Raw genomic sequence first — 19898 nt, 5'->3', positions numbered from 1 at the left:
AGGGACCTTTCAGATGCTTTTTATATAGCCCATAGATTCCCAAGTATTCTTTTTCTTTGTACTTCATCCCTACCCTTTGCCATGGAAATGGGGGTTTGAGAGAGACTTGTAGAGGAAGATGGTGATGACAATTTGAGATCAGGGGGGTCCTGGCCGCCAGGAGAACCCAGGTAGAGAGGTCTTATTGTTCTTGACTTCCCTACTTATTAGATATGACTCAGTGATTCCCAAAGTGGGCACCACCGCCCCCTGGTGGGTGCTGCAGCGATCCAGGGGGGCGGTGATGGCCACAGGTGCATCCATCTTTCCTATTAATTGCTATTAAAATTAAAAATAATTAATTTCCAGGGGGCTAAGTGATATTTTTCTGGAAAGGGGGCGGCAGGCCAAAAAAGTTTGGGAGCCACTGAATCTGGGCAAGTCCCTTGCATTTCTCTGAACCTTAGTTTTCTCGTCTGTTAAATGGGGATAAAGGTCTTACTTTATAGGGCTGTGGTAGGAAAGCGCTTGGGAAACAGGAGAGGTCCTTGTCTACTGGGCTTCCAACCGACAGTCTGCTACCACTCCTGTAAAATGTGTCATTGGCCCAGTTCCCCTTGGAGGTGCCTTCCAGCTCTAACATTCCCGCAGTCATTCAATGGAGTTTATCAGAAGGCCAGGGCCTTTCATTCTGTAAGAGCACAATCCTGCTGGAGTGCCAGGAGGCAGTTCCCTCCTCGCCTCATCCTGATAACTGGTAGGTGGCAATCGGGCAGAACGTGAAAATGGTTCAAAGCGTTTGTTTATTTCATCCTCTCCAACGACTTGCCCCGGTTCAATGAGTCCACTTGTACGATGGAAGGTAAGAGGGCCCATTCCCTCTCTGACGCTCCTGCGGCCTGCCCACGGTCCTCCTCCATCCTTCCAAGGACACGAGCAGGTAATCAGGAAACCCAGCCTGAGGGGACAGGAAGGGGGAGTAATCTGTGTCGGCCAGAGCTGGCCAGAGAAGCCAAAGCCTCAAAGCACGTGTGTGGTGTGTATGTGGAGGGGAGAGGAAGAGGGCTCGGCACAAAGTAGGGAACGAAGGGCCTTTAAACAGAGGCTGTCAGAGTCGAGAGGAGCCTCCGAGATTTTCAACCCCCTCCGTTTAAGTGGTGAGCAAAGAGGCCCCCGGAAGGGCCCAATCATGAAACCGGCGTCATACACGAGACCGTTACGACTTGCAGAGGCTTCATCCATTGCTCGTTATCGCACTCGGTCTTCATGACATCCCTGGGAGGAAGGTTCTGCAGGGAAGCGACTTGGCAGAGGTGAAACCAGATCAGAGCAGGGCCAGTGACCCAAATCCAAACCGAAGCAGCCCCCCACCATTCCATCCTTGGGAATATTCCAGTTTGCTCTTGATGACTTCCCTGGGGGTCTCTGCAGCTGGGGAGTAGGGTGAGGGTCAAGTTCTGAGGCAGGGAGCCCCTTCTCAGTGACCACCAGCAGCCATGTTGAAATGGGGCCCAGTACCAGGCTCCCAAGAAGGTATGGGACCCGCCTTCCCTACTGGATCAACAAGACAACTTCTCTATGGCAAGAAGTTGGGAGAGGGGGGGTCTTGGAGTAGATGTGGCCTTCCCTGGCTGGGGCGCTGGGCCCCTCCACCTTAGACCTCTTTGGAGAATAAGGAAACCAGAGTAGCTTGGACATCTTAGAGACCTTCTAGGCCAGAGGTCCTGGACCCCTTTGGCAGCCTGGGGAAGCCTAGGAGACCCTGCTCAGAATCGTGGTTGCTAATGCATAAGATAAACCATTCCAAGGATTGCAAAGGAAACCAGTTATGATGAAATCGAGCATTCGAAATGTTAAAAGAACAGACCACGTTCAGGAGTGTCTCCAAGTTAAGAACTCCTGCTCTAGGCCGACTTCTTCCTTTTACAGAGGAGGAAACTGAGGCCCAGAGAGGGAGAAGGATCTTGGTCTAGATCACTTGGCTAGTCCATAGAAGAGCTGAGATCCGGCTCCAAGTCCTCTAGGAGCAAAGCTATGACCTTATGGAACATCCGGAATGGGTCTGGAGGCTCCTCTACGAACTCAGAGCAACGAATGCCCCCAGACGCATGCCAGAGGCACTAGGCAGACCCAACTAGAAGACCGGAAGAAGTGAGGGAGTTGGGGAGGTTGGGTGTTCGGGACTGGTGAGAGAGGCTGGGTTGAACCCAAAGAAAGCATGTTTTGAAGCTTTCATCTTTCGTCAAATGCCTGGTGTGGGAAAAGCTCAGAAAGGTGATGAAAGGCCTAAAGTAGCCACTCCAACCCATCCCCATAGAACATCTGGGCTTCTGTGTCCCTCGGCCTCTCAAGTCAGCCCCACCTGGGTGGGGCTGATCCTCCCCAAGGCTGGTCTATGGGCCTCCACCCCCGACTCTTTGGGAGGGCAAGCCAGAGCGCCCCTGGACCAGACAAGGATGTCCGGTTATTCCTGGTCAAGAGGACCTAAATAGTTCTCATTCCCAAAGGGTTGGGAGGGACCTGGAGAGGGGAAGTTCTGATGTTTGTAGGCAGCTCAGGCTGTGCCTCCCCACCCCTGTCTCCCACCTCAGGTCTCCATTCCTGTTCAGAAGGGACCTTAAGAGCTCATTAGAGGATCAAAGAATTAGAGCAGGAAGGGCCCTTAGGCCATTGGTCTCATCTGACAGATGGGGAAACTGAGGCCCAGGGGAAACAAGCAATGTGCTTTGCATGATTAGTCAGCCAGAGGCAGGATTTGACCCAGCTCCCCTTATCTGCCAGCCCAGTGTTCTCACCGTACCACACTGCCCCTCAGTCCTAGCCCGGTGCCCTAGCCAAGATGATGAAGGGTTCCAGCACCCAGAGGAGGGCTCATTTCAATGCCACCCAGCCCCCCTGCCAAAGTCAGCCACTATTTAGACTGGTGACTCTTAGCCTCCCAATCAGCCCAATGATCTCTGGGTGTGGGTTCATTTCTAAGTTTCCCCCAGAAAGGCCTGGAAAGACAAGATCTCCCAAAGCCCATCACCAACTGCATCTCCACTCCAACACCTGCTTCCACTCCACCCCTCTGCCGATGGCAAATCCCAACCTGATGCTGACTGTGGGCTGGCCACTGGCTGAAGTCAGACACCCCGCTGTCACCATCTCCCCCGACTCCAGGGTGGTGCATATAAACCTGGAACACGCTGTACCGTGATCCATTCCCCGGCCGCCACCCCTCACCAGGGCATTCACGGCCTCACGGCTGTGAGCTGAGAGAAACCTTCGAAGCCAGCCAGTGTCAGAGGGCCCGTAGGAGCTGGGAGGAATTCTAGAACACGCAGTTTCTGAGGTGTAAGTGATCTTAGCACAGAGAGCCCCAGAGCTGGGAGGGTCCTTCGAAGCCAGAGTGGCAGAGCCAAGAGGAACCTTGGAACCTGCAGTGCCAGAACTCGGAGAGACTCTGAGAGAGAACGTTGGCGCTGTGAGGGCCCTTAAAATAGAGGACAACCCGCGACGGCACAGCGAGAAGGAAGCGCCAGAGGGACTGTGGAATGGCAGGGCTGGGAGGGCCTTTAAAACAGAGACCAGAATGGCAGAGCTGGGAGCGCTAGAGGATGGGAGGAATACCGATTTGGTGTCAGAGCCCCGAGTTTGAATACTTGTCCTGCCACTCTCTAGTTAGGTAACCATGGGCAAGACGCTTCCCTTCCTTCTCTGGACCTCGGTTTCCTCCTCGGTAAAATGGAAGTATTGGACTCAATGATCTCTAAGGTCCCCGCCATCCCTCATCTTCCAGGGTGAGGCCCAAAGAAAGGGAGGGAAGGGGCAGACCTTGGCCAAAGGGACAGAAGTCGTGGTGGGGACGGCAGGGCAGGGGCCCAGGATCTAGCTCTCCTTTCTCCCAGCCTGGAGTCCTTTCTGCTCCCCTCCCCATCCTTCCCCCCTCTCTGGCTAGAATCTCTTCTCTCTATACCACTGGGAGGGAGGGTTTCCACCCAAAGCCTCCTGGGGAGGAGGCAGGAGAGATGGAGGATCCGGCCCCCAGGGTGGTCTGGGACACCAAGAGCCAAAGCTTTGAATCCCATCAAGCTTTTCCATCTCTTTATTTTGATCAAGATCCCAAGACTACAAAGGCCGGCAGGATGTTTGTGCTCCTCAGTGGCAGGCCCGCCCCCAGCTGAGCCAGGGCGAGAGGCAAGAGGGAGCCGGGGGATCAGAAAATTACCTCCTTGCAAAAGTAGGTCACCACGTGTGTTGCCTAGCACTGCATAGGAAGGGCCCGCCAAGCCTGTCCCAGCACCATGGGTCTCTTCCAGCCTGCCCCACTAGAAAGGGGGATGGATGGATTTGGAAGCAGAGGGCATGAGTTCAAATCCTCACTTTGCTAGGTACTACCTGGGTGATCCTGGGTGAGCAGTACAGGGCAAAGGGTTAGAGGACCTTCCCGCTTGGCCACCTACTCCACGTGCAACTTGGGCAACCTGCTCTACTTTGCTAGGCCTCAGTTTTCTCAATTGTAAAGTGGTGATGGGGTTGGACCGTATGGCCCGTGAGGCCCCTTGGAGCTCTAACTCTGTGATCCTAAGTCTTCTGGGTGCTGGATCTGATGGCCCAGTTCTCTTATAAGTCGAAAAATCCGCTTTCCTCCCTCTCGGTGGGGTGTGGAGAGGTGCTCGCACACCCATGCCCTCACTTCTCTCCTGGCCTCTAAAAGAGCCAGGATAGGAAGCTTCGAGAAGAAAATGCCCAATGGCTCGTTGGATTGGACAGACTTGAGGGCGGATGGGTACGGAAGCTGGGAAACGGCAGCTCTCCTATCTTAGCTGAAGCCAGAAGTGGGAGAAGAGGACCCGAGAGGCAGAAGGAGAGGCCGGGGTTCAGGCTGCCCTCACGCCGGAGCCAGAATAGTCTTTTTTCAAGCTTCACTCTATCTCTTCGCGTCACTCTTCTGCTTCAAAACATTCAGTGTCTCCTGACTGTCTCCTGAGCCCAGTTCAAAGCCTTCCACCAGGTATTTGTGGCCCTGTATCATGTGACATGAACCACCCTACCCTTCTAGCCTCATCTCATAGTACTCCCCTTTGTGCTACATTCCGGGCAACCTGGACAGCCCCCTGCCCACTCCCACACCTCCTTGCTTTTGCTCAAGGCGGTTCCTTCTGCTTGGAAAGTCTTCCTAGCTCCTGCTAAATTCCAAGTCAGCCTTGAGGGTCCAGCTTAACTGTCACCTCCTTAAGGCAGCCCATGTAATCCCCTGGTTGGGCATGACTTTGCCCCTCCAGCCTCACACGAGCCTTTGCCTTGGGCCTCTCTGGTCTACTTACCCTGCGTCCGTCCATCTGAGCTGCTCAGTGTGTTTGTGTCCTTCCTAGCAGCTCCAGGAGGGCAGGAAACCGGGCTTAGTTAAGCTTTCTTTTGGTCTCTGCCCGTGCTCATCACAGCGCTCTGTACCCAGTAGGAGCCTAATACAATCTGGTTACTCGCCAATGGATTTGGATTTGGGAGACATCGTTGGGATCCTCAACCCTGGCTCTGCCTTCCTCCTCGGCCGCCCACTTGGCTTCTAGACTCTGGTCTTGCTCTGGCCCAAGCAAAACGAGCTGGCCCCTGGCTTAACGTCCTGACACCTTCCGTCCTGATGTCTGCCCTGTTCCCTCCTGGTCCTGGGCCCATAATTAACCAGGCCCGTCCTGCCATGACTCAAGAGTCCGCCCCATAGCTGGGACTCTAAGGTGTCTAACTGCTGAAGGGAGGGGAGGGGAGGGGAGAGAAGAGGTGGAGAGCGGGGAAGGGAGAGGGGAAGAGTCCAACTTTGCCTTCAAATTCCAGCTCACTTACTACCTGGTGACTCGGGTTCTTCTGGGCCTCGGTATCCCCAACTGTAAAATGGGGGACTGGGTTCCATAAAGCACCTGAACAGAGACTCCGATGCTCAAAAAGGGAAAAGGACCCTGGAGGGTACAGGCCACTCGACTGAAGGGTTCACCCTCCTCAGCAAGATACTCACGAGAACGGCCAATGGGTGATCTTGGCCTCACCCAAAGGACCAAGCCGCTTTCTCAGCAGCCTCTAGCCTCTCGGAAGCACCCGAGACTATCGGCTTTAGAGCCGGAAAGGGTCGGAGAGAGCACGTCGTCCGTCCGCCGCCGGCCCCGTCTCAGAGGCCAGGAAGCTGAGGCCCAGGGAGGAGAAGGGACTTGCCTGACATCTCCCAGCTAGGAAGCGGCAGAGCCTGGGATTGGAAGGCAGCTCCTCTGACTCAAATCAATCCACCACCCTGCTCTGGAGAACTTCCCTGCAAATCCATCCGGAGCGTCCCCTCCTGAGCTGACCTCAGCGCTGGCTAAGCCCTCCCCAGGATAGAGGGAAGGTTCCCACATGGCCAATGAACGGAGGAGTCCCGGGAAGGGGAAGGGGAAGGGGAAGAGGAAGGTCTGGCCCCTGGAAGCCCAGATGAGAGCGATAACAGAGCAAAGCCCCAGAGGCCCAGGTCCCCAGCCTGGCTTCCTTCCCCCACCCCTACCCCCACCCGGCAACGGAAGGAGTCCTTCTACAACATTCTCCCAGGCTTAGTTCTTGCTTTCTCAAGCTTTGATTTCACATGAAAAACCACACATGCACCAGTCGGGGAGACTTAACAAGCACATTCTTGGGCGCTGACTCACGGGTTGGGGTGGGGGAGGCAACAGGGGGTGGTGGTGAAGGAGGGGGGGTGGTGTCGGAAATCTGAAAATACCAGCAAACAAACGGAGGCCAGCAGGAGACGGCCTACTGGATAGGCGAGGAGAAGACGCATCGCCAGCTTCTTGCACCCAAGGGATACACCTGGGCGGAGACCCAGACCCAAAAAGAAACCAGGTGGGGGAGTGCAAGGACATTGAGCTGAGTCTCCTAGAGGTTGGCCCTCAGGCCTGCTGGTTGCTCGCATAGCTAAAGAGGAGTAGATTTGGACTCAGGGGCCCTGGGTTCAAATCTCTCCTCTCCTTCTCACTGCCTGCCTCAACCTAGCTCAAGTTGTTTCAAACCTTGGGTTCCTCACCTCCAGTGGTCTAAGTTCTTAAATCTCATCTAGCTCCAGCATTCTGGAGCTCCCGGGCCCTTCCACGGTGTCCTTCTCTCATCGTGCCTCGCCTTTGCGCCGAGGAAGGCTCTGGCAGGTTCTGCCCAGCCAATGGCTTCCAGAGCAATGGTAGTGACAGGCCGCCCCTGCTGGGTGGGGCCCTGCGCGGCCCCTGGAAGTTGGTCCATCCTTAGAAGGGTGCCCGCTTCTGAATGAGTTCTCGGCTCATGGCAGCCGGCCCGTCCAACCAATCCCAAGGGCCCTTCTGAATCATATGCTCGACAGCCTTCATTCGAAGGGCACGTCCTGTTCAAACGGTCTCAAGAGTGCCGCTGGACTTGGAGTTGGGAAAGACCAGACCCGGGTTCAAATCCTGCCTCAGATACTTGCTAGGGGGGCGGCCACGAATACGGTGCTTAGATTTCCTCATCTGCAAAAGGAGGGCTCAGAAGAGCTCTAGTGCGTGTGGCTCTCACTCGGTTGTTGGTATGAAGCTCTGCTAGAAAGCTGAATGTAGTGTGTACGCATCAGTGCCAGCCACGGGGATCATGACGATGATGACAAAGATGTTCTGAGGCATGTCTGTGCTCACCCTTGGGAGTCTCTGTGTGGGGTGGCTCTTCCCTCCGGGCCCCGAGGAGGAGGAGGAGGAGGAGCCCGAGGAGGCCAGAAGCTCAGTCCAGCCAGAAGATGGGATGACGGGGGAGGAGGTAGATGGAGAAGGGGGGGAGGGGAAAGGCCAGGAAGGGAGTTGGACCGAGGGGCAGCAGGACCCAGGGAGGGAGGCAGCAACCCCATAAATCAGACTCCTAGGCCCACTGCCCGAGATCCCGAGAAGACCTTGCGAAACCCACTGCTGCCTCGTGTACAAAAAGGTTGAATGGGAAGTCCGGGGGGTGGGGGGGGGGAGGGATAGGGGTGGCTAGGAGCCAGGGAGGGTGGCTGGGGAGTGTTGTGCAGAGGGGAGCCTTTTCTGTCCTGACAGCTGCTGGGCTTGGCCTCCTGCCAGCAGGGGAGAGGCTGACAGTCCCAGGAGGTAAAGGCTCTTTCCTAGCTTCCCTTCTGTAGGCTAAGGGTGGTAGTGAGCACCAGTGCAGTCACAAAGCAGCTTGGCAGTGGCAAGGGAGGAGATGAGGTGGAACCTCAGGACCCACCACTCAAGAAACTGCCATGACTCCCTGTTGCCTTTTGGATTGAATGTGAACTCGGCTATTTGGCTTTTAAAAGCTCTTCATCTCCCATCTCCAAATTACCTTTTCAACACAGTGGTGCATTACTCCCCTTCATGTATTCTCTGGTCCAGTCATACTGGCCAAGAATCTTGTTCTTTCTCTTGTGTCATCTCCCATCTCCAAGCCTTTGTACTGACTACCCCTCCTGCCGGGAATGAATCTTCTCCTCACTTTCACCTCTTTGAATCCCACTTTCTCTTCTGAACTCGGCTCATATGTCCCCTTCTGCAAGAAGCCTCTCCTGTTCCCTGCTCCCGTGGGTGCCATCTCTTCGATTCCCCTACATTTGGTATAGACACGTCCCAGCCCTCACACACACTGGCCACTTTCGGGGAAGGTGCCCACCTGCATTGGAGTAGCCTTCGCCAGTGAAATCACGAGGGCAGATGTACATGTATATGTCTACTGAGTCTCCCACAAAGGAATGTAAACTCCTTGAGGACAGGAATAGTTTCAGTTCTGTATTTTTTAACCCCTCACCTTCCATCTTAGAATCAATACTGTGTGTTGGTTCCAAGGCAGAAAAGCAGTAAGGGTAGGCAATGGGAGATGGCCCCAAAGCCCATACCCACTCTGCCCTCCTCTCCTTGGCAGTAAGGGTAGGCAATGACTTGCCCGGGGTCATACAGCTGGGAAGGGTCTGAGGCCACATTTGAATCCAAGACCTCCCGTCTCTAGGCCTGGCTCTCGATCCACTGAGCCACCCAGCTGCCCCCTCGTTTCTGTATTTCTATCCCTATTGCTTGGCCCAGAGCCTGGCACGTAGTGGCAGCTACTTACTGTATGCTTATGAATTCACTGATTAACTGGTAGAGGTGGGTATAGTAGATGCTGGCTTGGGAGTTGAGACCTGAGTTCTGGTCTAAGCCTTGCTGTTTGACTTTGATCCCTTCCCTTCTGTGGGCCACAGTTTTATCATCTGGAAAATGAGGCCTTGGCCTGGCTGATCTTGGAAGTCTCCGCTTTCCCACTTTATGGTCCGTGGTCCCTTCTAATTCCAGCATTCGGGTTCATTTTATTCTCCCAGCTCTGACATGCCATTCAAAGGTCCCAATGGACTGTTCCAAGGGCCCTCCCGGCTCTGGCATTTAAGGTTCCCCTCTAACTCGAGCATGCTCCGAGCCGACGTTCCTTTCAGCTCTTCTGTCTCCTTTCTGTGCCCTATGCTGGACCTCCTGGGGGTTCAAAGCTTCTGCCGGGGGCGAGGAGAGGGCAGAGTGGGCACGGGCTTTGGGGCCGTCTCCCATGCTGGGCTTGTCCTGCAGAGGGTACAGAACACTCTCCAATGGACTGCGCTGGTCTTCGGGGGTTGGGTGTAACCCAATCCCTTTTCCCGGCTGTTAGTGTGGGGGGTCTAATAGGGCCGGTGAACCTCCTGGGGCAGGCCTTTGTCTGAGAGCAGGCCCAGCTCTCATGTTCCTTATTATTCATAATTATAATGATTATAATTGGACGTCCAACCTTCCCACCCATCATCATGATGACCTGAATTCATCGAAGGTCTCGTGCCAAGGATCTCCAAGCACCTCGCCCACATCCTCTCATCCGAAGTCATCTTCTGTCTTCTGGATTGAGGGGACACTGAGCGACTGGCCCAAGACTCCACAGAAGGAGGGGCTGAAAAGCCCACGTTAGAGCTGAGCCTTCCGTCAGACTCCCAGCAAGGACTGGGATCTCTGAGCCCTTTGTTGCCTTGAGGTGTGAAGGAAAAGGATGCACCAGCTAAACTGATTTTTATCAGGACATCTAGCCTAGGCAAGATAGAGAAGGAGTATGAAGACAAGAGAGACACCCAGAAGGGAAGTGACCAGTCCAAGGTCACTGCTTCCCCTCTTCTTCCTCCTCCGTGACCTAGCCTAGTGCAGAGCTGGGGGCACAGTATGTAAGCCATAAACACTCAGTGATTGATTGACTAATGAAATATGACCCCTCCTGTTTCGTATCCCCTCAGGGCCGTATGGTCTGTTTGCCAGGGTGACAGCTGGCTAATCTGAGAAACCAATCTGTGCTAATGGGTTAGTAGGCGCCGATGGACTAACGATAGCACGCATTTCTACAACGTTGCTTTAACTTCCAAAAAGCCTTGTGGGGTAAGTAGTATGATGATAATGCTTAACCCCATTTTCCGGCTAAGCTAACTGAGGTCTAGAGAGTCAAGAAGCTTCCTCAAGGTCACACAGCTAATAAGTGATAGAGCCTTTCCACACTAGCACGTTGCATGGTAACGGGGGTCCTAGGGACACATTGTGCCTAAACCAAAGGAAGGAGTTTCTGTTTTGGGCCCATGTCAGGAGGATGTAGGAAGGTACACTGCATGGCTCTTCATTTATTCCATCTACACTTTCCCACCCAGCTCTACACTCCTGATCAGTGACCTGGATGTGAGAGGGAACCAGAAAGAGGAAGAGCAGCCATCAAGGGAAAGTAATCCCAAGCAAAACAGCTCGGGGACAGAGAGCCAAACTGAGGCAAGCAACTGTCCAAATGGGAGCCTCCAAGATGGTTCCCCTGCCCCCATTCTCCTCTGCTTCAATTCAACCTGGAGATGCTGCCTAAGTGATTTCTCCACAGAACAACTCTGATCATGACAGTCTCCTGCCCAACAGTCCTCCGTTCCCCATTGCCCACTGGGAAAAAAATCCATATTCCTTGGCTTGGCACACATGGCCCTCTACTGTCTACGCCTGCCCCACCCGATCCAGCCTTCTACCACACTATTCAGAATCACAAAATGTTAATGAAGGAAGGGAATCTTAGAACCATCTAATCAACCCTTCTCATTTTTGGAGAGGAGGAAACTGAGGCCCAGTCCTCGCTTCAGGCCCGAGAAATCTAGCTCTTCTGATTCTAGGTCTAATGATGTTCTTGCTGGACCACACAGTGTACTACGAGGCCCAGCCCTCGGTCTGAAGGGAGCCATTTCTCCTTCCTTGGGACCCTCATCTCGCCTTGCTCACACCTGATCTTTGTCCCCCTCGCTTTCTGCTTGGTACCATGGCAAATTGTGCCAGCCTCTCTCCTGGCCACCTAGGAGAGTACCCGGCTTGGTGCTCTATCTAGACTCGCCTTCCCCAGTGATACCCCCCTTTCCTTCTTCTTGCCTTTGCCAGTGTATCTGGCCTGTGTCCCATCTCCTCGGGAAGTCGATCTGAAAATGGATTCTGGGTTCATGTCATAATAGGAGTCAAAGGGTTGATGCCACCCCATAACACATGGGAATTCCAACACGGACCTTGGATTTGTTAACTAGAGAGCATAGAAGCCAACTCCTAGGAGAGAGACTCGGTGGAGGAATTAGACCTTTTGATGTCCCTCAGGTCGCCCTTTGTCCTCCGCCATGTGTAGGGCCAACCCTGTGCCTGTGAACTCTGCGCCATGTGACAAGGCTGTCATATGCTCCCCAGGAGAGTTTGGGACCAGGGTCCAGGAGACCACGACCTTCCAGATGGCCTGTGGGACTCAGAGGGGAGGTGGAATATGGAGTCATCAGGGAAGCAGGTGGTGTAGACTATAGGGGCAAATGCAGGACTCAGACCGGAGTCAAAAGAGCTGAGTTCTAGTCCTGCTTTAGCCATGTGACCTTAAGGAAACCAGTTACCTTTTGTGCTTCAGTTTCTTCATTTCTAAAATAAAAGTGTCCAGATTAGATGGCCTTTCCAGGATTGATATTATATCAACATAATCCTCTGCCTCTGTAAGTGTCTGAGTGGTCAACCCTGTGCTTCCATTAGCTGAGAGTGCCAAGGCAAATAAGGTGGGCAGACGTCAAGAAGGGCATACCAAGGGAGGGATCTTTCTGATTGGCAGGGATGTTGCAGACAATGAGATCAGCCCAAAACAGGCATCTCTGTTGTCATCCAGTCATTCTTCATAAGAGTGGTAATAAATGGTACTTCTTGGTGGCCAGCAGGCTCTTCGGCGTCACTTCTTCTGCCCAGGGAACAGAGAAAATGGACTGGCGTAGGAAAGGAAGGCAGGATGCCCTGTCCCCCCCCTCCCCCATGGGTTCGAGGCCCGTACAGGCATACCTTGCTTTATTTTGCTTCGTAGGTATTGCAGTTGGTTGATTTTTTTTTTGCACATTGAAGGCTGTTGCCCAAGTCTATGGGTGCCATTTTTCTCTAACAGGACGGGCTTACACTGTGTCTCTGGGTCACATTTCGGTAAGTCTTGCAATATTTCAGACTTTTCACCACAGCCGTTACGGTGCTCTGGGATCACTGATGGCTATAATTGTTTTGGGGTGCTAGAAACCACATCCATATGAGACTGCAAACCCAATAGATAAACGTACTGAAATCAGGCCAATGGATAATCCTCCACTGTGTTCTCCAAAGGTCCCTTCCAGTGGTGCTATTCCATGTTTTCGGATGCCAAGCTTTGACTTTCTTGGTTCTAAGAGCCCTGCCCTGGCCTAGAAAATCTCTCTATTCTAAGGTCCGAAGTAGTTATGCTTTTTTTTCTATTATAAACCCTCTCTTTGGGTCTGTCATTCTCTGGGTCCCTTCCAGCTATGACATTCCATGTTCAAAGGTCCCCAAGTCCTATTGAAAATGGGCTGGATTGGGAGTCTGAAGACCTGGGTTCAAATCCCAACTCTGCCATTTACTCCTAGTTATTTCCTCTCTCAGGGCCTCAGTTTCCTTCTCTGTAAAATAAGGAGATTGGCCTCGAAGGACTGGAAGGGGCCCCTGGCCTCTAAATCTTTGCTCTTTTCATGCTTTCTCCCCAGAGGATCCACCCAGGGCAGGCACCATGACTATCTGAATCCGCCGTTGAATTCATGTCTCTCCAGTCAGACCCAGATGAGGGAGAAGTGGAGCTTTATCACTGCCCAAAATAGAGGCGCTCCTCTGGCCCCTTTCCCACCTGGCGGCACCAGCCTTGCCTTTCAGGAGGCCTGCCCACTGGTAATATCCCGCTCCTGTTTCTGCCAGTCCTTGTGCTATTCGGAGCCAATGTTCATCCGCTACTATTTTAAACACGGGGCATCTCGAAGCCATCAAAAGCATTTCTCCTTAGCTTAGGCCCTCCTGGGGCTAAGAACTCCCATTTGCCAGCACCCAAGGGAGCCATGCCTGATCCTGAGAGCAGCTTGCCCAAACTGGGTCCCAGGGTCCAAGGAACAGTCCTGTACAGAGGCCAGGGCCCTGGGTGGGAGTCTCGACTCGGCTATGTTCTCGCTGTGTTGCTCTGAGCAAGTCGGACCCTCCCCTGTCCAAAGGGGATGATGATATTTTGTATACCTTCGTGTACGGCATGACTGTGGACTACTGCTATTATCCTTAGGACGGCCCACTCTGATTTCCTAGTGCTCCCTAGGGAGACGCTGTTGTTAGCATGGCGCCAGGACCCTGGACTCGGAATCATAACCCCGAGTACGACACTTCCTTAAGGTGTGACTGTGGGCAAGTCATTTGATGTTCTGAGTTTCAGATGGGAATCTGTAAAATGGGGAGCATAATATTCTCGTCACTTGGCTCCTAAAGTGTTGGGAGGAAAGTACCTTTGGAATTTTGCAGTGCTACAGAAATGAGTTATTCGTGAGTTCTCTCTGAGTTCCATGCCTCTCCCCAAAGGAGATCCCCCTCCCTTACCTGGCACTCCCACCACGAGTCTCTGTCATTTCCCGTCCAGGCCGAGAGAGATGATGAAAGAGGATGAGGGCCCGGACCAAGAGTTTTAGAGCAAGGACGATGGCCTGGGTTCTCTGTTGGCTGCATTCCGCCCCTCAGAGTGGGCAAGATAGAGACGAACTCCCATTTGTCCTCCTGTGACTTTTCCTCCTCACTCCACCCTCACCTGGAGCCAAACTCTTGGCCCACAAGAAGCAGACAGTCATGCCAACATCTGGGCATGCTAGGGCTCATGGGCCTGTGATGAAACTCTGGCCTGTGATGCGGAGGATAAGTTACGACGTGGGTGTGATGGAGGGGCCTCGGGATTCGGTGCCCCATGGCCCTAACCTGGCGTGCTCTGACCCAGCTCTGAACTTTCCACCGCATCTTCGGCAGCAAGGACCGACTGTCTGGGCCCTGGGAAATGGGGCACCAAGTGGATCCCCGCAATCTGGGCCTGTCCTGGGATTGGGAAGCCCCAGCTCTGCAAAAGCACCCGTCCTCGTGAGAAGAGACGGATTTCGTGGAGACAAATAAGCAGGCAGCAACGGACCAATTCTTTCTTGGAGAACGTGGAGCGGGATTTCATCTCTATTCTGTACCGTGCAAGCTTTTATCGGGGCCTCGGCCCGGCGTCCTCCATAAAGGCTGTTCTAGTTCTGGGGGAAAGAGACGCTTAGAAATTCATCACAGGCTACACAGAAGATCCGGGTCCTAGCACGGACCGACTCACGTTGTGGCCCTGGTTCCCTCCGTTTCTTTCTCTATAAAATAAGGGAGTTGGCAGGAGTGACCTCTAGGGTTCCTTCTCTCTGTTCTCTCTGATATTCTCTGTTCTAGGGTCTCTCCCAGCTCTTACACTCCATATTCTAGATTCTCTCCAGGTCCTGCCAGCTCATATTCTAAGGCCTCTCCAGGTTCTGACATTTCATGAATCTATGATGCTAAACACATGGGTGAACCCCCCCCCCTCCACATACCCGCAACGTAGGCAGTCCTTGCATTGGTTTACATTGTAAGCAGACATGATAGAACTCGCTTCCATAGAAACGATATTATAGTGAGAGGTTCCTGATGGAGGGCCGAAGGACCACACACATGGAACGTGATCAGCGAGAGGTGATATTCTCAATGCGCTATGTGGTCCCATGACTGCATCGGCTTCCCAAAGGGGGCAGGCGAATGAAACGACGAGCAGTCACAGGAAGTTTAATATGAGGGGACGGCTAGTGGACTGAGAATCCGGCCTGGACAAGGAGGTCCTGGGTTCCAATCTGCCCCCAGACCCTTCCTAGCTGGGTGACCCTGGGCAAGACACTTCACGGCGATTGCATAGCCCTTCCTTTTGTCTTCGAATTGTTACTAAGACAGAAGGTAGGGGTTTATGAAAAAGAAAAAGGAAGGAAGGAAAGAAGGAAAGAAGGAAGGAAGGGAGGGAGAGAGAGAGACAGAGGGGGGGAGTGAGGGAGGGAGGAAGGAAGGAAAGAAAGGAAGGAAGAGAAAGAAGGAAGGAAGGAAAGAAAGAAAGGAAGGATGGAAGGAAGGAAGAGAAAGAAGGAAGGAAGGAAGAAAGTCTAGTTCTTCACAAAGATAAAAATCAATCTGAGGTCCTGAGTCTTGAACATCTGAACCCAAAGCAAAGACGAGGAAAAGGTAGGGCTAGATTCTTTCTCTGTCCCAAATGTCATTGTACAATGACTGGGGGACAGCCAAAAAAGCCCTAGTGGTCCTTTAAATGTCCTCGGGGCCCTCTCCACATGGACCGCTCCCTTCTCTCCGTCGCCATCTTCACTGGCTGGCCCCACTATCAGCCCTGTCTTGGCTTAGGAAGAAGCCCAGAACCTCTTGGCTCGAATGGACTACATGTGGTCCTTCCAGTGCCCGAATAGGAATGGCCCAAACGAATGGCGTCTAAGCTCTCTGCTCAAAGGCTTCCAGCGCCAGGGAGCTTACAACCTAGGGGCAGCCCGTTCTGCTTCGGACAGCTCTGACGGTTAGTAAGTTTTTCCTCTCCAGTATGTCTAAATGTGCCCCCTTGCAAATTTCCCCCACTGCTCTTAGTTGTCCCTGATGGGGCCAAGCAGAACAAAGCTGATCCTTCTTCTATGGGATGGGTCTTTAGATATTGGAAGACAACGATCATGTCCCCTCCTACGTAGACGTATGACCTTACGCCTCAGTTTGCTCATTTGTAAAACAAGATGTCTGGCCTTCTCGGGGCTCTTCTAGCTCTGAGCCCACGTCTGTGAGTTTTTTAGTGGTGGGGAATTTTAAGTAGAAGAGAGAAGGAGAGGCTTGGGCTAGGTGGGGAGGGTATGGCCCAAGGCTAAAATCAGTTGCCAACCCTAGGAGTTCCCCTTTTTGGGATAAATCAAGGCCCTTTCAGTCAGCCTAACCACAGGCTGCTGGCTCCGGGCCTGTCCCAGCAGGTGACCTAGTTAGAGGGGTGTGTAGCTGAGGGAATCAGAGAGCTGACAAGCCCCACCGGGAGTTACGAAGCCTGCCAGGAGGGATCTTGAAAAGCCAAGCAAAGAATGCCCTTGGGTGCCTACATCCCACAGGGAGGAGAAGTCACTTGCTTCTGGGCTCTGTGAAAAACCGAAGGCTACTGGCTGAGGCCGAATGGGCATTTCTTCAGATGCGCCCCAACCAGGGGAGCGGAGGGCAAGAGGCCTGGGTACACACGTTGAATCATCCATTGGTGAAGGGATGGAGAAGGGCAACGCTGGGCCCGAGCTTCAAACAGAAAAGGGCAGAGCTGGAAGGGCCCTTAGAACAAAGAATGTCAGCTGTGGGAGGAGCTTAGAGCAGGGAACATCTGAGGTGAGGGGGAGCTTGGAACACAAAATGTCAAGACTGAGAGGTTCCTTAGGAAACAGTATGTCGGGGCTGGAAGGGATCCTAGAACGTGGAATGTCTGTGCTGGGAGGTAGCTTAGAACAGGGAATGCCATGGGGAGAAGGAACCTTAGATCGTCTAGTCCAAGCCATAAATTTTACGGAAGAAGAAACCGAGGCCCTCTGAGGAGAATATGATTTGCCCAAGCTCTCTCCTGGTCAGTAAATGATAGACTCAGATCTTGAACCCAGGCCTTTTGGCTTCTAGCTAGGGCTCATACCCTGCACCAGGCCAAGGTAGAATGTGATTGAACTGTATTCCCTGGCTACCTTGGAGCTGACACCTCACCGCTCGTGGCTCCCAGAATAATCCTTTAAAAGCAATTGCAGGAAGGGGGGGAAGGCAGGGGGCCAGGCCTGGGCAGGGTGAGGCCTGGCCTGCAAGAGCAAGAAGCATGTCTGACGAGGTGGGCGTGCAAGAACAGCTCCCAGGGGCTGTCTCGGAGCTGGATAATTGACAGGGGAGGCATTTTTCAACAGCTGTCATTATGCTTGCATTCAGGGCTGGTGGGGCTGGCGTGATGAGAACAGTGCCCCAAATCCCCAAGACAAACAAACCAAAGCCCAGCCCAGGCCCTGGCTTGGGGTTACCTGGAGCTAGTTAAACCGCCCTGCACAGGCTAATCCCACCAGCTCCCGACTCAGGGGAGAAAAAGGTGAAGTCCCATAACCGTAACACCCAGTCAGTTCCACGGTACTTTCCGGTTTCTAAAAATTCTCCTCCCTCCCCGAAGCTACGTGCTGTAGGGAGTGAGTGCAAGCATCCTCTCCAGTTCATAGAAGAGTCATCTGGGTTTCACTGTACCCAGATCTCCTGACTCAGAGCCTCGAGCTCTCTTCTTCTCTCTCTGCTCTGCTTCTCTTACTGCATGGGCCCCCGCTGCCCAGACGTATAGACTGTTTTAACTGGGAGGAAATGTAGAGATTAGCCACTCACTCCCTTATTTGACAGAAGAGGGAAGTGAGACCCAGAGAGGGGAAGAAGGCCACCCAGTCTTCCATCTTCGTGTCCAAGGTTCTTCTCCCTCCCCTACGCTGCCTTCCTCTCCTCTTTGGGTTAGAGTCTGTAAGATGTTCTCTACCCCTTCTCTGAGGCACAAATTGGTCAGGAGTCACTTCTGCCTCTAGGGAGAACCAAGGCGCATCCATAAAGGTTAGTTTCACGTAGGCAAAGGGGGGAGGGAAAGGCACTTCGACGCTGGCCTTTACAAGGGCAGGCAGGATCAAACGGAGGGTAAATGTAGTGCTGGGAAGGCTAATGACACAAGCGTGGTTGAAGCAGCGGTTTCAGATGGGGGAATAGCCTAGTCAAGCCAAGGAGGCAACTAGACTAGAAAGATAGATCACAGAGGCTCGAAAGGCACACTTCGGGCTTCTCCTTGTAGCCAGTAGCAGGTTGTTGAAAGTTTCTGAAATGAGATTATATCGGTGGGTTGGCAAGCGCCTGTTTTTTTTTTTTTTTTGGTTTGGAAACAGATGACAAGGAGCGGGGCCCGTGCGTGTCACTGGTGTGACCCTGAGTGAAAAGCTGCAAGAATTTCCTGTCAGGCTTAGCGATCGCTCACCCCGGCGGGTAGTGTCTGTGTGGGCAGGAGCAGGTATGGTAGCGACTACACTTGGTAACTTATCAAGGAGAAGAATCATGCTCCCAACCCAGACGCGTGCCATCCTCCATGGCTCACTCTTTCATCCCCCACATCCAATCTGAGTTTTACCTCTGCGACATCTATGGTAGGCACCCGCTTCTCTCCTCTGACTCAGCTACATCCTGGTGGAGGCCCTACTGCAGTAGATCACTGCTTGGTCTTCCTGCCTCCAGTGTCTCTCCGATTCAATCCGTCCTCTATTCAACCGGAAAGGTGATCTAGATTTCTAACACGTCGCTCAACAACCTCTAGGGGCTCCCTATTACCTCCAGGGTCCCATATGAAATCCCCTCTGACTTTTACAGCCCCTCTATCTTTCCCGTCTTGGTATGCCTCGTGCCGTTGCCCCACCCAATGTATCCTGAGAGCTAGTGACACTGGCCTCCTTGTTGTTCTGTGAACCAGGTACTCCAGACATTTTCTCTTGCTCACCCCAGTGCCGGGATGCAGTCCCTCCTCAGCTGCACCCCCCTGACCCCGCTGCCCTCTAGATCTCAGGGGAGATGCTTCTTTCTGGGCTGTGTGGGAGCCAATCACCCCCTCCCTGCCTTCGCACCCCTCAGATATGGCTTCTCCAGGCCTTTTCAGTGGAGGGCACCTCTTGCTTGCCTCATCGGGGAAGCCCGGCTTGGTGCCTTTGACTGAAAGGCAAACACCGGTGACATCTGCCCACTTCAGACAATCAGCCCCTTCTCCTGAGCCAAGGGTTTCTGCTGCTTACTGGCTACCTAATGAACTCCTCTGGGACTTGGTTTCCTTATCTGAAGGCAGCTGTTGGAGTGACTGAAGAGTATTGTGGTTGGAGTCCGAGGCCTCATATCTGAAGACATTTCCAGCTAGGCTACTCACAAGCTATGTTACTTTGGCCGTACGGTGACGTCCCTTCTCCATGCTTCCCTTTTCCTATCTTCTGGTGCATTGTGGGAAGACTACTTGTTGAAATAAGATTCAGGGACTTCTGAGCTCTCTTTCGACTCCAAGATTCCCATTTCAGTAGTACCCCAAGGTCACCAGAATACTTTCCTCACTACAGCCCTAGGAGGTAGGCTCGGAAAATATTATCTCCATTTCGCAGATGAGGAAATTGAGGCTTCAAGGAGTTAAGCGACTTGCCCAAGGTCACACAGCTTTTAAGCACTGGAACCAAGACTCGAATTCGGATCTCCCCAACCAATAAATTTGGGACTTTTCTCATTTAGGTTGCCACTCACCAAGCACTGAGAGTTCATGGTTTGGGCACTGCCAAATGGCATCCTACCCCCTCCAGTCCATGTGAGATGGATGGGTCATCTACAAGGGGCCCTCTAGAGACCCAAGGACCCCATTTCCAAAGCTGGAAGGAAGAATGTCAAAGTGGATACTCTCTGATAAGGGGGAAGGCAAGGAGTAAGAGAAGCCATTGACAGGGGTTCAAGGGCATCATCCCATCTAACTTCACTGGATGCTCTGGGAAACCAGACCCGATACTCCACACTCACCCA

General features: G+C 53.1%; 1 protein-coding gene across 1 annotated transcript in view; it reads right to left on the bottom strand.

Moving 5' to 3' along the window:
- SLC16A2 (solute carrier family 16 member 2) overlaps positions 1-7604 on the bottom strand; it is a 59998-nt gene extending 52394 nt beyond the window's left edge. Inside the window, exons 1-3 of the mRNA XM_044682797.1 lie at positions 7559-7604; positions 6630-6789; positions 6297-6405 (exon numbers count right to left, since the gene is read on the bottom strand). Coding sequence (XP_044538732.1) covers positions 6297-6405; positions 6630-6789; positions 7559-7604 — 315 coding nt within the window. The remainder of the gene's footprint in view (positions 1-6296; positions 6406-6629; positions 6790-7558) is intronic.
- Positions 7605-19898: the final 12294 nt, after the last annotated feature.

Source organism: Gracilinanus agilis, chromosome X, assembly GCF_016433145.1.
Source record: "Gracilinanus agilis isolate LMUSP501 chromosome X, AgileGrace, whole genome shotgun sequence".
Lineage (NCBI taxonomy): Eukaryota > Metazoa > Chordata > Mammalia > Didelphimorphia > Didelphidae > Gracilinanus > Gracilinanus agilis.
Note: the sequence above shows the minus strand (reverse complement) of the source record. Positions and strands in the feature narration are given on the sequence as shown.